This window comes from Pocillopora verrucosa, chromosome 1, assembly GCF_036669915.1.
Source record: "Pocillopora verrucosa isolate sample1 chromosome 1, ASM3666991v2, whole genome shotgun sequence".
Taxonomy (NCBI): domain Eukaryota; kingdom Metazoa; phylum Cnidaria; class Anthozoa; order Scleractinia; family Pocilloporidae; genus Pocillopora; species Pocillopora verrucosa.
In genome coordinates, this window is record NC_089312.1 from 3,350,301 (window position 1) to 3,363,914 (window position 13,614).

General features: G+C 40.2%; 1 protein-coding gene and 1 long non-coding RNA gene across 2 annotated transcripts; both read left to right on the top strand.

The window, feature by feature from the left end:
- Window positions 1-831: 831 nt before the first annotated feature.
- LOC136279575 (uncharacterized) lies at window positions 832-2,151 on the top strand. The gene is made up of 3 exons (XR_010716925.1): window positions 832-921; window positions 1,573-1,621; window positions 2,025-2,151. It is a non-coding gene; the product is annotated as an uncharacterized lncRNA (long non-coding RNA).
- Window positions 2,152-2,324: 173 nt separating this feature from the next.
- Window positions 2,325-8,636, top strand: LOC136277822 (mannosylfructose-phosphate synthase-like). Its single transcript, XM_066160551.1, has 5 exons — window positions 2,325-2,469; window positions 2,632-3,228; window positions 4,210-4,368; window positions 7,556-7,687; window positions 8,569-8,636. The coding sequence occupies exons 1-5, from the start codon at window positions 2,325-2,327 to the stop codon at window positions 8,634-8,636; spliced, it is 1,101 nt and encodes a 366-aa protein (XP_066016648.1).
- Window positions 8,637-13,614: the final 4,978 nt, after the last annotated feature.

Sequence of the window (13,614 nt, forward strand, 5' to 3'; positions counted from 1 at the left end):
AAACTGACTGAAGTTAAAGCTATCTGCGACGGTGAATTTGTGTACGGTTACGTACTTTCATCAACTTCAGCTAACACTGTGTAGTAAGAATTGCATGTAAACGTCAAACAACGGCGGTTGATCGTAAAGTGATATCGACATATTTCCAGCCGCAAAGAAGGTTAAGATATGTGTCAAGTATTGATGTTATTCCATTTATTACGTTTAAGTAGTGTTGGTGTAGCAATCGGGCGGTACTGCTTAGTACACTGTTACATTAAGCTTATGTCGGTCAAAAGAACGTTTACATCAGCATAAGGACCGAGCGACAAGTTTGTAATTACTAGCTACAGATTCAAAACTAATTTCGATGGTAAAACAGCTTTTACTACCAAAAGAGGTTACATCGAAAAGCTTTTCAAGTTTAAAGCTTAAACTGAACAAATACCGATGATGAAATGCGTTTTGTAAATAAAATCGGTGAATGGAACGGGAACACGCAACGAGCTGTCTGGATAAATTTAAATCAGCTTTAGTTGAACTATAACTAAAATAATTCTCTTGACCCTTCATTCTTTTCCATAAGAACAAACTCCATTAAATTTTCCGGTCGGATCACATCAATATCAGTCCAAAAAAGGTGTAAAACATGTTCTGTGCGTTTTCCGACGAAAGTCATCAAGCTGGACAAAAGCGACAGGCGCCAAATATGCAAAGCATGCGCGCTCATTTCATGCGGAAAGTTACTCTTTGACGGAGCTGACATCCTAACAAGGGAGCGTTTGCCTCAATCATGTATTAAGTTCAATATTTCTTAGGCTCGTAATCATCTGTTCGAGTGATTGGTTCACCGGCAAAGTTGTGGGCATTCCTCTTAGAGGTTTTTAGTGGAAAGCAGTGACAACAATCAGCAACGGTTTACGCGTGCTTCCGTGATCAAAGGTATTCGATTGAGGAATTACTATTTTTCTACGTTTCAGGATCTGTTCGATGCCACTTTCAGATATAAAGGTCCCCTTGATATCTCCTAATGTGTAACTTGTACTGAACGCTATTCATCGTGAGAAAACATGCAAATTTCAATCTCAGATTCCAGCGTTAGTGACGCGTCACAAATGTGCTGAATTTGCAACGTTTGGAAACTCAGCACATGAAACGAAAATATATGTGTTTTTATTTCTTAGAAAGTATAAGTAGTCAGTTACTGTAGAGCTGTTTCCTGAGTTCCATCCATGGTAAGATAGCACTTTGTACTTTATTAGCAAATGTTTATCAAATGGATGTGTTAAAATGTAATCTAAAGGATGTACCTCGTAAACGGCAAACGCCATTAGATCAGGATCTTATCTCTACTTGCTGCAAGATTTGTCCTTGGAAACAAAACTTCTCATTTCGAAAACGGGCCGTTTTCCAATTGCCAAATTTTGGAAATAGGCTACTTAAACAATGATCTCAGTATGTGAGAAAATAAAGGCCTTCCGAAAAGGTCAAGTTAGCCCCCAGTACTGCCTTAAGTGGTCTCAACAACACTCTAAGAGGAAATACAAAGCTTCGATGAACAGTGAACTCATATTTTGTTTTGTATTTTTCCAGCATAATTTTTCAAATTTAAAAGCTTCCTGAGATGTCAAGACTTCACAAGGTAGTAAGAGGATTCTAAATCTATTACAAAAATACCATTGATAAAAACATTCATTCTCCTCCTTGTTTTTTTTTAACCTAAATGTCTTCAGTGAGACTACATGTACCAATTTCAAAGAGAGTTGAAAAGGAAGGCCCTTTAAGGATAATTTTAACTTTCCATGCAACTGTAATAGTTGTTATCAGTGACAGTGTCACTGACAGTGTAGATCTCTAAAGCAACTTAATATTTTCCTGGTTTAAATTTGTCTCAATCTACATGTATCTGATTTTTTGGCATAGGATAAAAATCAAACACAAGTTTACAAAAGAATTGACATTACATATTGAGTGGATATCCATTATTGTGAATTATTATTGTTTTACAGTTTATTGTCAATACCATTCTTGTTTTGTTGTTGTAGGATTCCACCGTTCCTAGTGTAGCCTCTACATCACAGGAATACCAGGAAAACAGGACACTTAGAGTCACTTTGTTAAGCAGTGAGTGGAGATCATCAACTGATGGGGACTTATCAACTATCAACCGAGAGCTAGCCATCCAGTTAGCTAAACAGCCCAATGTGGATGTTGGTGTCTTTCTTCCAAATTGCAGTGGAGAGGACAGGAGCAGTGCTGAATATCATAATGTGAAGCTCACTGAAGCAGATAGAGTTCCTGGTTTGGACCCAGTTCTTTGGCTGTCATCTCCAAGAAACCATACAATGGACTGTGTTATTAGTTATGGATTTCACCTTGGCCGACTAATTCCACTCATCAAGAAAAATCCAAATTACAGTAATTGCAAATGGATTCAAGTTGTTCACTCTGCTCCTGAAAAAGATGGAATGTACAAAAACATTTCAGAAGGTCAAAAAATGCAAAAAACAGAAATCCAACTCCGTCAAATGGCTGACCAAGTTATCACAATTTGACCCAAGCTGGCAGAAGATTACAAGCGTTACCTTTGTCTAGTTAAACCAGAAGTAGATGTTTTTTAACTAACTCCAAGCATTCTCTCTGAATTTTTAGAAGTAGAGCAAGCCATAGAAGAAAGAAGAACATTCAGTATTCTTGTATGTGAAAGTCGTGAGAGCTGTGAAGATTTCATTTGCAAGGGGTATGACATAGCTGCCGAAGCAATTGCTATGTTGAAAGATCAATCCTACAAACTCAAGGTTGTCTGCCCAGCTAGAGGAAAAGAAAATATTTTAGAAGAAAAGTTTCTCCATCATGGCATTCGTCGTAGTCAGCTTATTGTTTGTGGCTTTTATGATAGCAGAGAAGCACTGGCTGACTTATTCTGTGGAGTGGATCTTGCAATAATGCCATCTAGGACAGAAAGTTTTGGAATAACAGCTCTGGGAGCATTATCCGCTGGTCTTCCTGTACTTGTCAGTGGTAATTCAGGACTTGGAGAAGCTATGAAGAAAGTGCTTTTAGGCTCACAGAGTGTAGTAGACTCTGAAGATCCTAAAGACTGGGCCAAAGAAATCAAGCGTGTCTGTCAGAAAGAGAGAGAACTGCAACTTGAAGAGTCAAGATATCTACAGGAAAAGTACTTGGAGAGGTATAGCTGGAAGGAGCTTTGTAAGAGTCTTGTGATAAGGATGAGGAACCTTGCCTTTGGTAAATTTACTTAAATTTAAATGTTAAAGCCTTAACTTGGCTAATAACTGATAAACCAGGTATACTGGTAAAAAGTTGATAGAGCCTTGAGTCAACTTGCTCCTATGATTGCCATAATTTTTTATAGATCTGATTCAAACAAATAGTTAAAAATGGTTAATACTTGGGAAAGGTAAACTTGATTGTGATGTAATAATCTTACCCACAAGGTTAGGAACAGTGTTGCAGACTTTTGAATTATGTACTTGGTAAAGTGCATTTGTGTAGGAAATACTTTCTGTAGTTATTTTGCTCAAGACATAAAGCAGGTACTGTTGAAAGTTGAGCAAGCATGGTCAACTTGGTTGATATCTTTTTTTTTTTAGATTGACTTGGATTTATTAAAAAACAAAACCAAAAAAAAAAAAAACAAATTAAGGATAAGTATAACAGAGTCAGAGTTCCATGCCAAATTCTTTTGTGTGAATGATGCTTAAAACAGGCAATTCCTCTTGTAGGGTAAGTAAGTATTGTTAACTGAGTTGATAACGTAAAATGGCCACCCTAATGAGTTTTAAAGCTGACATTTTGAGCATTAGCCCTTCATCAGAGTGGGGGGCTAATACTTGAAATGTCAGCTGTAAAACTCTTTACGGTGGCCATTTTAAATTACCAACTCAGTTAAAATACCAAATTACTCTGTTCTACTCTCCCAACAATGCAGCAACACAGCTGTTTTAGAAACTAACCCCTTTATTAAAATCTTCTTGTAGTTGACCTTACTCAGTATACCTTTGTTGTCACATTATCATTTTGCAACAAATTATTATAAAATATCTTAAACTTTGAAAGCTGTTGTTCCCTCTGCTCCCAAATACTCAATCCTCAACCCACATAGTTCTTACTATTTTCTTCTTAAGCCATATGCCATGATTTTGTCAGCAACTTGTCATGTACATGTATATGAATAAAGTAATGATCATTAAGTTGTTTTTCTCTTAGGTGAGAGTGTCATCCGTCATCTTCAACAGTGGCAACAGAATGTCAGTAGATGTAAGATCAGCAGCAATGCAGACCCATTAGCAAACTTGAGGAAAAGCAAGCATCTTGTTCTGGGACGTGTCCATGAGTTACACTATGTCAGCCCTCAGCCCTTGCAAGGTAAAGCTCAGAACATAACACATTTCAAAATTGGCCTATCCATAAATTTTGCAAATGAGATATTTTAAATATCATAATTGAGTGTATTCTACCTGTGTATTTTACTCCCATACAGCTACATGCAGATATGAATTACCATTTTATTAAAGCTTGCAGAGCTGACTGCTTTGTTATCTGTGATGTGAATAGACCTCTGTAGCTTGTACATATACTGCATGTTTTGTTTACCTATTTTAGGTCTTGTGATATTTACTCTTTCATGTACTTTAGAAACCTGTTCTACTGCTTTCTAAAAATTCATTAGATACAGCAGAATGAATATTGGTGATAACATGATTTCAAGTGCAATTTGATGTAAATAAGTACAAATTAAATTTTCATAGGCCATAAAATTGCATCAGCCTATACCGGTAACCAGTCAACTCGCCGACGGACCAACTCGCCGACGTATAAAATCGAGTAGAGACGTCGGCGAGTTGGTCGTCAATCCAATACAACTTATTAGAAGTTAAACATACAGAAAAGTAAACGATATTTAGTAAAAAAACATTGGTGAACATTGGCGAACATCTAACAGAAGCTTAAACATTGGTGAACATTGGTGAACATCACCAATGACTATAACAGCTTAAGACGCGAACGAGTTATTGTGCGACAACAACACCGTAAAGACTCATCACGTCAATCGCTTATATTTTTTAACGAAAACTTGGCTTTCTAGACAAGATCTTTTGTAAAAAGCATTCTTTTTATTTGCAACAAAGTTTATAAGGATCTCAAGGCGAATAAAGTAAAGTAAACATCACAATGACTCTGACAGCTTCAAACGCGAACGAGATAATTATTGTGTGACAACAACACTGTAAAGACTCGTCATGACAATCGGTCAGATTTTTTAAGAAAACTTGGCTTTCTAGATAAGATCTTTAGTAAAAAGCAATTCTTTTTATTTGCAACAAAGTTTATAAGGATCTCAAGGCGAATAAAGTAAAGTAAACATCGCCAATAACTACATCCGCTTCAGACGCGAACGAGATAATTATTGTGTGACAACAACACCGTAAAGACTCATCATGTTAATCGCTCAGATTTTTTAACGAAAACTTGGCTTTCTAGACAAGATCTTTGGTAAAAAGCAATTCTTTTTATTTGTAACAAAGTTTATAAGGATCTCAAGGCGAATAAAGTAAAGTAAACATCGCCAATGACTACATCCGCTTCAGACGCGAACGAGTTATTGTGTGACAACAACACCGTAAAGACTCATCATGTTAATCGCTCAGATTTTTTAACGAAAACTTAGCTTTCTAGACAAGATCTTTAGTAAAAAGCAATTCTTTTTATTTGCAACAAAGTTTATAAGGATCTGAAGGCGAATAAAGCGACGTTAACGTCGCCAATGAACAAAATTGGCCGTAGACGCCAATGAGTTGTGTGAGTCATTGGTGATGTTTACTTCGCCTTATTCGCCTTGAGATCCTTATACACTTTGTTGCAAATAAAAAGAAATGCTTTTTACTAAAGATCTCGTCTAGAAAGCCAAGTTTTCGTTAAAAATATGAGCGATTGACATGATGAGTCTTTACGGTGTTGTTGTCGCACAATAACTCGTTCGCGTCTTAAGCTGTTATAGTCATTGGTGATGTTCCCCAATGTTCACCAATGTTTAAGCTTCTGTTAGATGTTCACCAATGTTCACCAGTGTTTTTTTACTAAATATCGTTTACTTTTCTGTATGTTTAACTTCTAATAAGTTGTATTGGATTGACGACCAACTCGCCGACGTCTCTACTCGATTTTATACGTCGGCGAGTTGGCGTCGGCGAGTTGGTCCGTCGGCGAGTTGACCGTAATTCGCCTATACCGGTACATGTAATATATTTTTAAAGTGAAATAAATATTCTGACAGTAAGACTTTTGTCCTCAAATGTGCCGGGGTCCTAGAAAGTGGCAGAAAGAAGACAGGATAGGTGGGGGACCCTATGTCAGTTAAGATTATGCAATGTTGAGGAGTGGGAGTAAAGGGTTCCATTTCTTTGAAATTGTACCAAGCTTGTTGGGTTCTATTTGGAACTGATACTTAAGTAGGACAATGAAGCTTGTTAAAAGGGGAATCTTATCATTTGCCCAGCATCTCCATATGTAATCGTTGTGTTAACATAGAACAAGGTCTTCCTCGATTTTTCAGCAAATGCAGCTTTTTTTTATAAAAGTTTAGACACTAAGTGTTTAACAGCCTTTTTGTAGTTCTCTTCACAGCCAAGCCTAGGTTAAGTGTCTATAAGCAAGGTCAACATCTTTCTAAAAAAATTTCAAATTTGATTTACATGTGCTATTAACAAGCGAGCTGTTTTTAAAACTAATTTTGATTTTCAAGTTTGTTTTCTAACCAGCAGTTGAGAAGAACTGCTGTTGTTTTTTTTATCTAAAATTGTTTAATGATTTTAGTTCAGCACAAATTTGTTTGAAAGTTAGTAAGGTAACCGACAATGTATACTTCTACCTCAAGTGTGATTAACTTTTATAGAACACCCAAAACAAGCAGAGCAAGAAAACCGCCAGTGCAAACAAAGACTATAAAGTTAAAAGAATAACTGGGGTGAATACTCTAGTACTAAATAGACTGTTGTTTTCTATGTTATGTATTAACCTTTTTGTTCTGTAAATTTGACTTGAACGTGGCAAAGTATACCCAGCGATTCACAACAGAATACCTGCCAGAGCTCTGGCGGGTGCCTGGTGTTATTGAAAGCACTGGAAAATACATTGTTACTGACTAGAAGAGCCTTCTGGTTTTAGCCCATGGCAGTTACTGGGTAAATGTTATTTCATTAGATCAAAATGAACCACTTATTATCTGAGCTTGCTATCCCAGGATCCATGTTTTACCTTGCAGAACAGGTGTAAATTCTTTTGCCTTTTTTCATTAGAATTGAGGCAAGCGTGGGGCAGGCATGGAGTTAAAGGGAGGAATTATTATTTGCACTCCTACCCTGTGCATGACTTCCACTTACCTAGCACTTATCTCCATTTTGCCTGAAAAATGAGACAAATTATGCCTGTTCTGTGAGCTAAAAATCTTAAACTTTAGTTCTTCAGACAAAATAGTTAGCAAGAGGAAATGCAAACACAAAAAATGAAATATCACATTTTTACCCTAACCTTTTCATTTCTCTTACTTGCATAGTAGCTTCTGGTTCCACTGAAGTTAAGCAAGAAAAGAAAAGTGGCTCAGCTGCCAAAAACTGTAAACTTGATCATACTGGTGAACCTGGAACTTCTGGGGTATCCAGCACTAGTAAGACAAGGAAGTTTGAGGGTAAGGACAAAGGGAAAATTACATTTTAAGTTGATTTATTTCAAAAAACTTGTAATTGCTACAGTAACATGCACTGTACACAATTATCCAGTGGCATGATATTTTAAGGATTGATTTAAAACTGGAGGAACCTTCAATCTCTCTCCCAAAATAGTTTTTCTTTTTGTGATGAATTGTTACTGACTCACACTAATTAAGTTATACCTGACCCACTTGCTGTCAAAACATAAATCAACTCTGAATGTGGAGGCAACAGCTTTATTCCCATTTTTGAAAGATTTCCTGTAAGGAAAGGCATAATTATGCCTCACAGAGTTGTAAATATGTAACATGATCTTTTTTCTATTACTAATGGGGCTAAAAGAAGTTTGAAGAGTTAACGGTCTCAAGGCATGTACTGACCAAGAGCCTAGCAAAGGCTTGTTCCTGTCTTAAAAATTATGGTAATTAAATACTGTTATACTTCAATGGAATAAATCTTTAGATAAGTTATTTTCTTTATTCATTGCCTGTGGGTTCATGAAGAAGTGATCGCAGTTTTAAGATTGAACACTGACTGACTTAATTCAGTAATAGCACATGGTCAAATTATTAGTGCATGCATGCCTGTTCTTGGCTTATTCCTACATCATGAAGGAAAAGTTTGTTGGAGTCATCACATTTGAATAACAAGCACAATGTTGGCATTCTTGTTGTAAGAGCTCACTTAAAAAATCACAGAGATAATATTATTGATGTTGAGAGGAGCAGTTTCTTTAGTTATGTGTAGTTTCTGTTCTTGTGTTTTCTTTTCTTTTTTTCTTTTTTTTTACGTAGTTTGATGTTCTGTTTTTATATTTGGCTGTATGCTATTATTTAATTATGCTGGAATATTTTTTAAGGTGCATCTGAACTCAACCTAGTAAAAGAAAGACTAGCAAGGATAATACAGGGAAAGGTAACTTATTGATAAAAATCGGCATTATTGTAAAACTTCAAGTCAGTTTAAATCCTTGTATAGGATCAATGTTATTTATAATAAAGTTGCTTCCAGATTCCCAAAAACCAAATGGGCTGTAGTTGTAAGACAGGAACTAACAGTCAACAATTCATCAACAGTATACGGGAGGTATCTTTAGCTGGAATGTTTAGCTGACTTGCGTACGTTACATTAGAGACAAAGGTTTACAAGTGATGTATAGATACTTGACCTTGGCTTTCTTTTGGCTTTGTTTGGTGTTCTATAAAAGTCCCAAGAGAAGTTGTCATTTTTTTTTTTCGAAACAGACACATTACAGAGCTTTTTAATCACATGTAATCACATATACTAGTTTTGCCCTATGTTTTGTATTCCGAATAAAAAGGCCAGGAACACAGTAACTAGATCAAGATGGCGGAAGAACTATTTTTAATCTGAACAGAAAACCTCGTGTACAATACCAAATATGGAAAACAGGTCTCGTGACACTAACTTCTACGTAGAACAGGGAAACCAAAATTAGGAAAAATCTAACAATTTCCTCCCTTTTAAGACTCAATAGTACACTAATGAAAAGAAAGAATAAAACAAAATCCAAGAAACAAATTTCAAAGTATCTTAGATAACATGTTGGTACTGTGACCACAGAAAGAAACACCACAGTTCCCTCTAGCCGCAAACATAGTCCTTCAACTTAGGAGGTGGTTTAACCAAACGACCGGCACGGGTGGTAATCGATTCAGGTTTCGGATCTAGTTGATGACCTTGTGGTTCTGGAGGGGAAAACTCCCCAATAGGCGTCACAGCCAAAGGTGGTGCATCCTTCCACTCAGTCTCCGTAGCTACAGGCGGTGTGTCATGTTCGACCTCCTCCGGAACAGCACAATCATCCATCGTTTCCGCGTCAGGTGGGCAAAGGTTGCTATCCCGTAGCTGCTCGACATGACGTTTCCAGGTTTGGTCGTTTACCTTGACTTTGTACAGGACTGGACCCGTTTGTTCAATGACGGTGCCACGCACCCATTTTGGACCTCTGCGGTAGTTGCGGGCCCATACGTTCTGGTTTTGGTCAAAAGACTTTAAAGTGCGGTCATTGGGCTGGAGCAACTTCTTGTTAACTTTTCTTGAAACATCCGGCTTAATCAGATCCAACCTTGTCTTAACATTCCGACCCAGGAGAAGCTGTGCAGGGCTAAGCTCAGTAGTGGCGTGTGGCGCTGATCGATAAGCTAACAGGAACCTATCAAGCTTGTGTTGCAGGGTTCTACTGGACTTGTCAGCCTTAACTCCTTTCTTGAAACTCTGTACTAATCTTTCCGCCTGACCATTGGTTGATGGATGGTAAGGTGCACCAGTGACATGCTTTATGCCGTTCGCAGTTGTAAATTTCCTAAAGGTTTCGGACGTGAACTGTGGACCATTATCTGACACCATCTGGTCAGGGAGTCCCATGCGGGCAAACAGAGAGCGCAGCGTGCTAACGGTTTCTTCAGCAGTGGTGATCTCCATCACGAAGATCTCCGGCCACTTGCTGTGGGCATCGATCACTACCATGAGCATCTTTCCCTCGACTGGTCTGGCAAAGTCAATATGCAGTCTTTGCCAGGGAAGGGAAGGGTACTCCCATCGATGCAGGGGTGCACGGGCTGGATTATTTGCCAACTCTTGACATCCCTCACAGTTTCGGACGGCCCCTTCTATGTCCTTGTCAATGTTTGGCCACCAAACAAAACCCCGGGACAAACCCTTCATCTTGACCATACCAATGTGACCCTCGTGAAGCGTTTCTAAAACTCTCTCTCTCAGTTTGGCTGGGACGACTACTCTACTACCCCACATTAGAACTCCATGATGAATCGTGATTTCGTTACCGCGATGGGCATAGTGGATGAGCTCTGGGTGAAGTTCGGTCCCTTGCCATCCTGACTGCACAAGCTCCAGAACACGGGAAAGTACTGGATCCCTACGGGTCTGCATTCTCAAGTCGTGCTCTGTAACGGGGAGGGCCTCGACAACGGTGGTATGGAATATTTCAACTTCATCGGGCTTGTCAGCGGGCGCTGATGGTTGAGGTAGGCGAGATAAACCATCACAATTGGCATGTTGCTTGGTACCTCGGAACTCGATATTGTATGAAAAAGCTCCTAGGAAGAGACACCAACGTTGAATCCTCGCTGCTGCTGTGACTGGCACAGCCTTCCCGGGGTCCATTATGTACTTCAAAGGCTGATGGTCGGTGACCAAGGTGAAGTGGCGACCCTCCAGGTACATTTGGAACTTCTTCACACCCCAGACCAAAGATAATGCTTCTTTCTCGATTTTTGAGAACTTCTTCTCTGTTTCGGACAGGGACCGGGACGCATAAGCGATAGGACGCTCTACTCCCTCAGCAGTACGGTGTGACAAGACCGCTCCGAGACCATACGAGGAGCTGTCTGTGGCAAGAACTAGTGGTGAGTCAGGGTCATAGGGCATCAGAACCCTATCCTGTAGCAACGTTTCTTTCACCACAAGAAAACTAGTTTGTTCCGCAGCTCCCCACAACCACGTCACATCTTTCTGTAACAGCCGATGAAGTGGAGCAAGATGAGTGGCCAGATCGGGCAAGAATTTGGCGTAATACTGGACCATGCCAAGAAAAGCACGCAGTTGAGTAACATCCTGAGGTTTCGGCATCTCAGTGATAGCCTTTACTTTCTTTGGGGATTGGTGCAGTCCTTCTGCAGAGATGACGTGTCCTAGGTACTCCACAAAACTTCTAAGGAATTTACACTTTTCTCGGTTGGCTTTCAAACCATACTCTTCCAACCTCTTCAATACTGCGACTAACCGCTCTAGGTGTTCCTCTATGGTATGGCCGGTTATAATGATATCATCCAGGTAACAGAAGACCCCTGGTAGTCCTTGCAGGATCTGATCCATAGCTCGCTGCCAGATGGCTGGCGCCGAAGCTACACCATAAGGAAGGCGCTGGTACTGGAACAAACCACGGGTTGTGTTAATGGTGAGGAAAGGCCTGGAGTGCTCCTCAACCTCCATTTGTAAGTAAGCCTGACGAAGGTCAATGACGCTGAACAACGTTCCCCCACCTAGGCTGGCGTAAATATCATCAATGCGGGGAAGTGGGTACTCGTCTACCTCCAGCTGTGAATTGATGGTCACTTTGAAGTCACCACACACTCTTACACTGCCATCCTTCTTCACAGGTGTCACAATTGGAGCAGCCCACTCGCTAGTAGCTACCTTCTTTATAACTCCTTCAGCTTCCAGCTCTCTCAATGCTTCGTCCACTGCTGGTTTACGAGCCAGCGCTACTGGGCGGGCTTTCCAGAATCGAGGCCGGGCATCCTCTTTAACTTGGATCCGTGCTTGGATATTCTTCATTTTGCCCAAACCTTCAGAGAAAACATCTCCATGCTTACTCAGGACATCTTCCAGGGCTGGAATGGTGTCGGATGTTTCCAGACGAAGTAAGGGCCAGTCCAGATGGATAGATTCCAGCCATTCTCTGCCAAAAAGGGTGGGTCCCTCATTCTTCACTACATATATGGGAAGTTTCTTTGACTGTCCCTGATACTGCACAGTCACATGGCAAAACTCCATAGGCTTCACTGACTCTCCTGTGTATGTGCGCAACTTCAAGGAGGTGTCCTTTAAAGGAATGTGGCGGAGGTAATCCAAATACACCCTCTCACTCATGACTGACACCACTGAACCTGTATCCAGCTCCATAGTCACTGGGCGGCCTTCAAGGTAGATCTTAAGTGAAATGGGCTTTGTGTTTTTAATGTCTGAGACATGGTACAGGTTCCCAAATTCTCCATCACTTTCTTCGGAATCATCACCCTCCATGACATTTATTCCAGCCTCAGTCATCTGTGAGGTGGCCTGTCTCTTCCTACATGCTCTCTGTGTATGTCCAATGATGCCACAATGAAAACAGCGTTCTTTCATGAAGGGACACTTTTGTGAGTTATGTGACCCTGAACAGCGGTAACAAGGTTTAGACTTCTTACTGTCCTTACCTTGGGGACCCTCGGCCCTAGGTGGTGGCTTGGATATGGCTTGTTCTTCCCCAGTTTTGACAGTGTCAAGTTTATTGATTGGGGTGCCTGGCCCTTGTTCTCCCTGAAGCACCTGAACATCTTTATTAGCCTGCTCAATGGCCAAACACTTTTGAACCGCGAGATCAAATGAAAGGTCGGCGAGTTTTACTTTCAACAATTCCGTAATCATCTTCGAGTCGCGGATACCTGAAACTAATCGGTCACGAAGGCGCTCGGTTCGCATGGCCTCTCCAAACTTACATTCTGTGGCCAAGTGCTTCAGTGTGGCTACATAATGACTAACTGACTCACCGGAATTCCTGGCTCGGTTGTCGAACTCATACCTCGCAACCAGCGCTGATCTTTCAGGTTTCAGTTGTTCCCGCATTCGCTCCACGATGATCTCATAGGTAATGGCGTCATCTTTCAGTTGTGTGGGGGCCACTAAATCCTTCGCCAATTGGTAAGTCTCCACCGGAAGGTTCGTCAAAAGTACGGCCTTCATTGTTTTAGGTTCCTTGATCCCATTTGCAAGAAAGTAAAAATCCAGTTGTTCGGTGTAGGACTCCCAATCCGCTCCCACCACAAACTTTGTCACTTTGCCGATGGCTTGACTCGTGTTAGCGCTCGGTGCTTCGTCCGGCATAATTTTATTTTCGTCGTCTCTGTCCCTTTTTGAACGTGATTTGTACGACCCACTCCTGTTAACCGCTTGTGCTTGATCAAAGGGATCCCATCCTCGTCGCCAGTTGTTGTGTATTCCGAATAAAAAGGCCAGGAACACAGTAACTAGATCAAGATGGCGGAAGAACTATTTTTAATCTGAACAGAAAACCTCGTGTACAATACCAAATATGGAAAACAGGTCTCGTGACACTAACTTCTACGTAGAACAGGGAAACCAAAATTAGGAAAAATCTAAC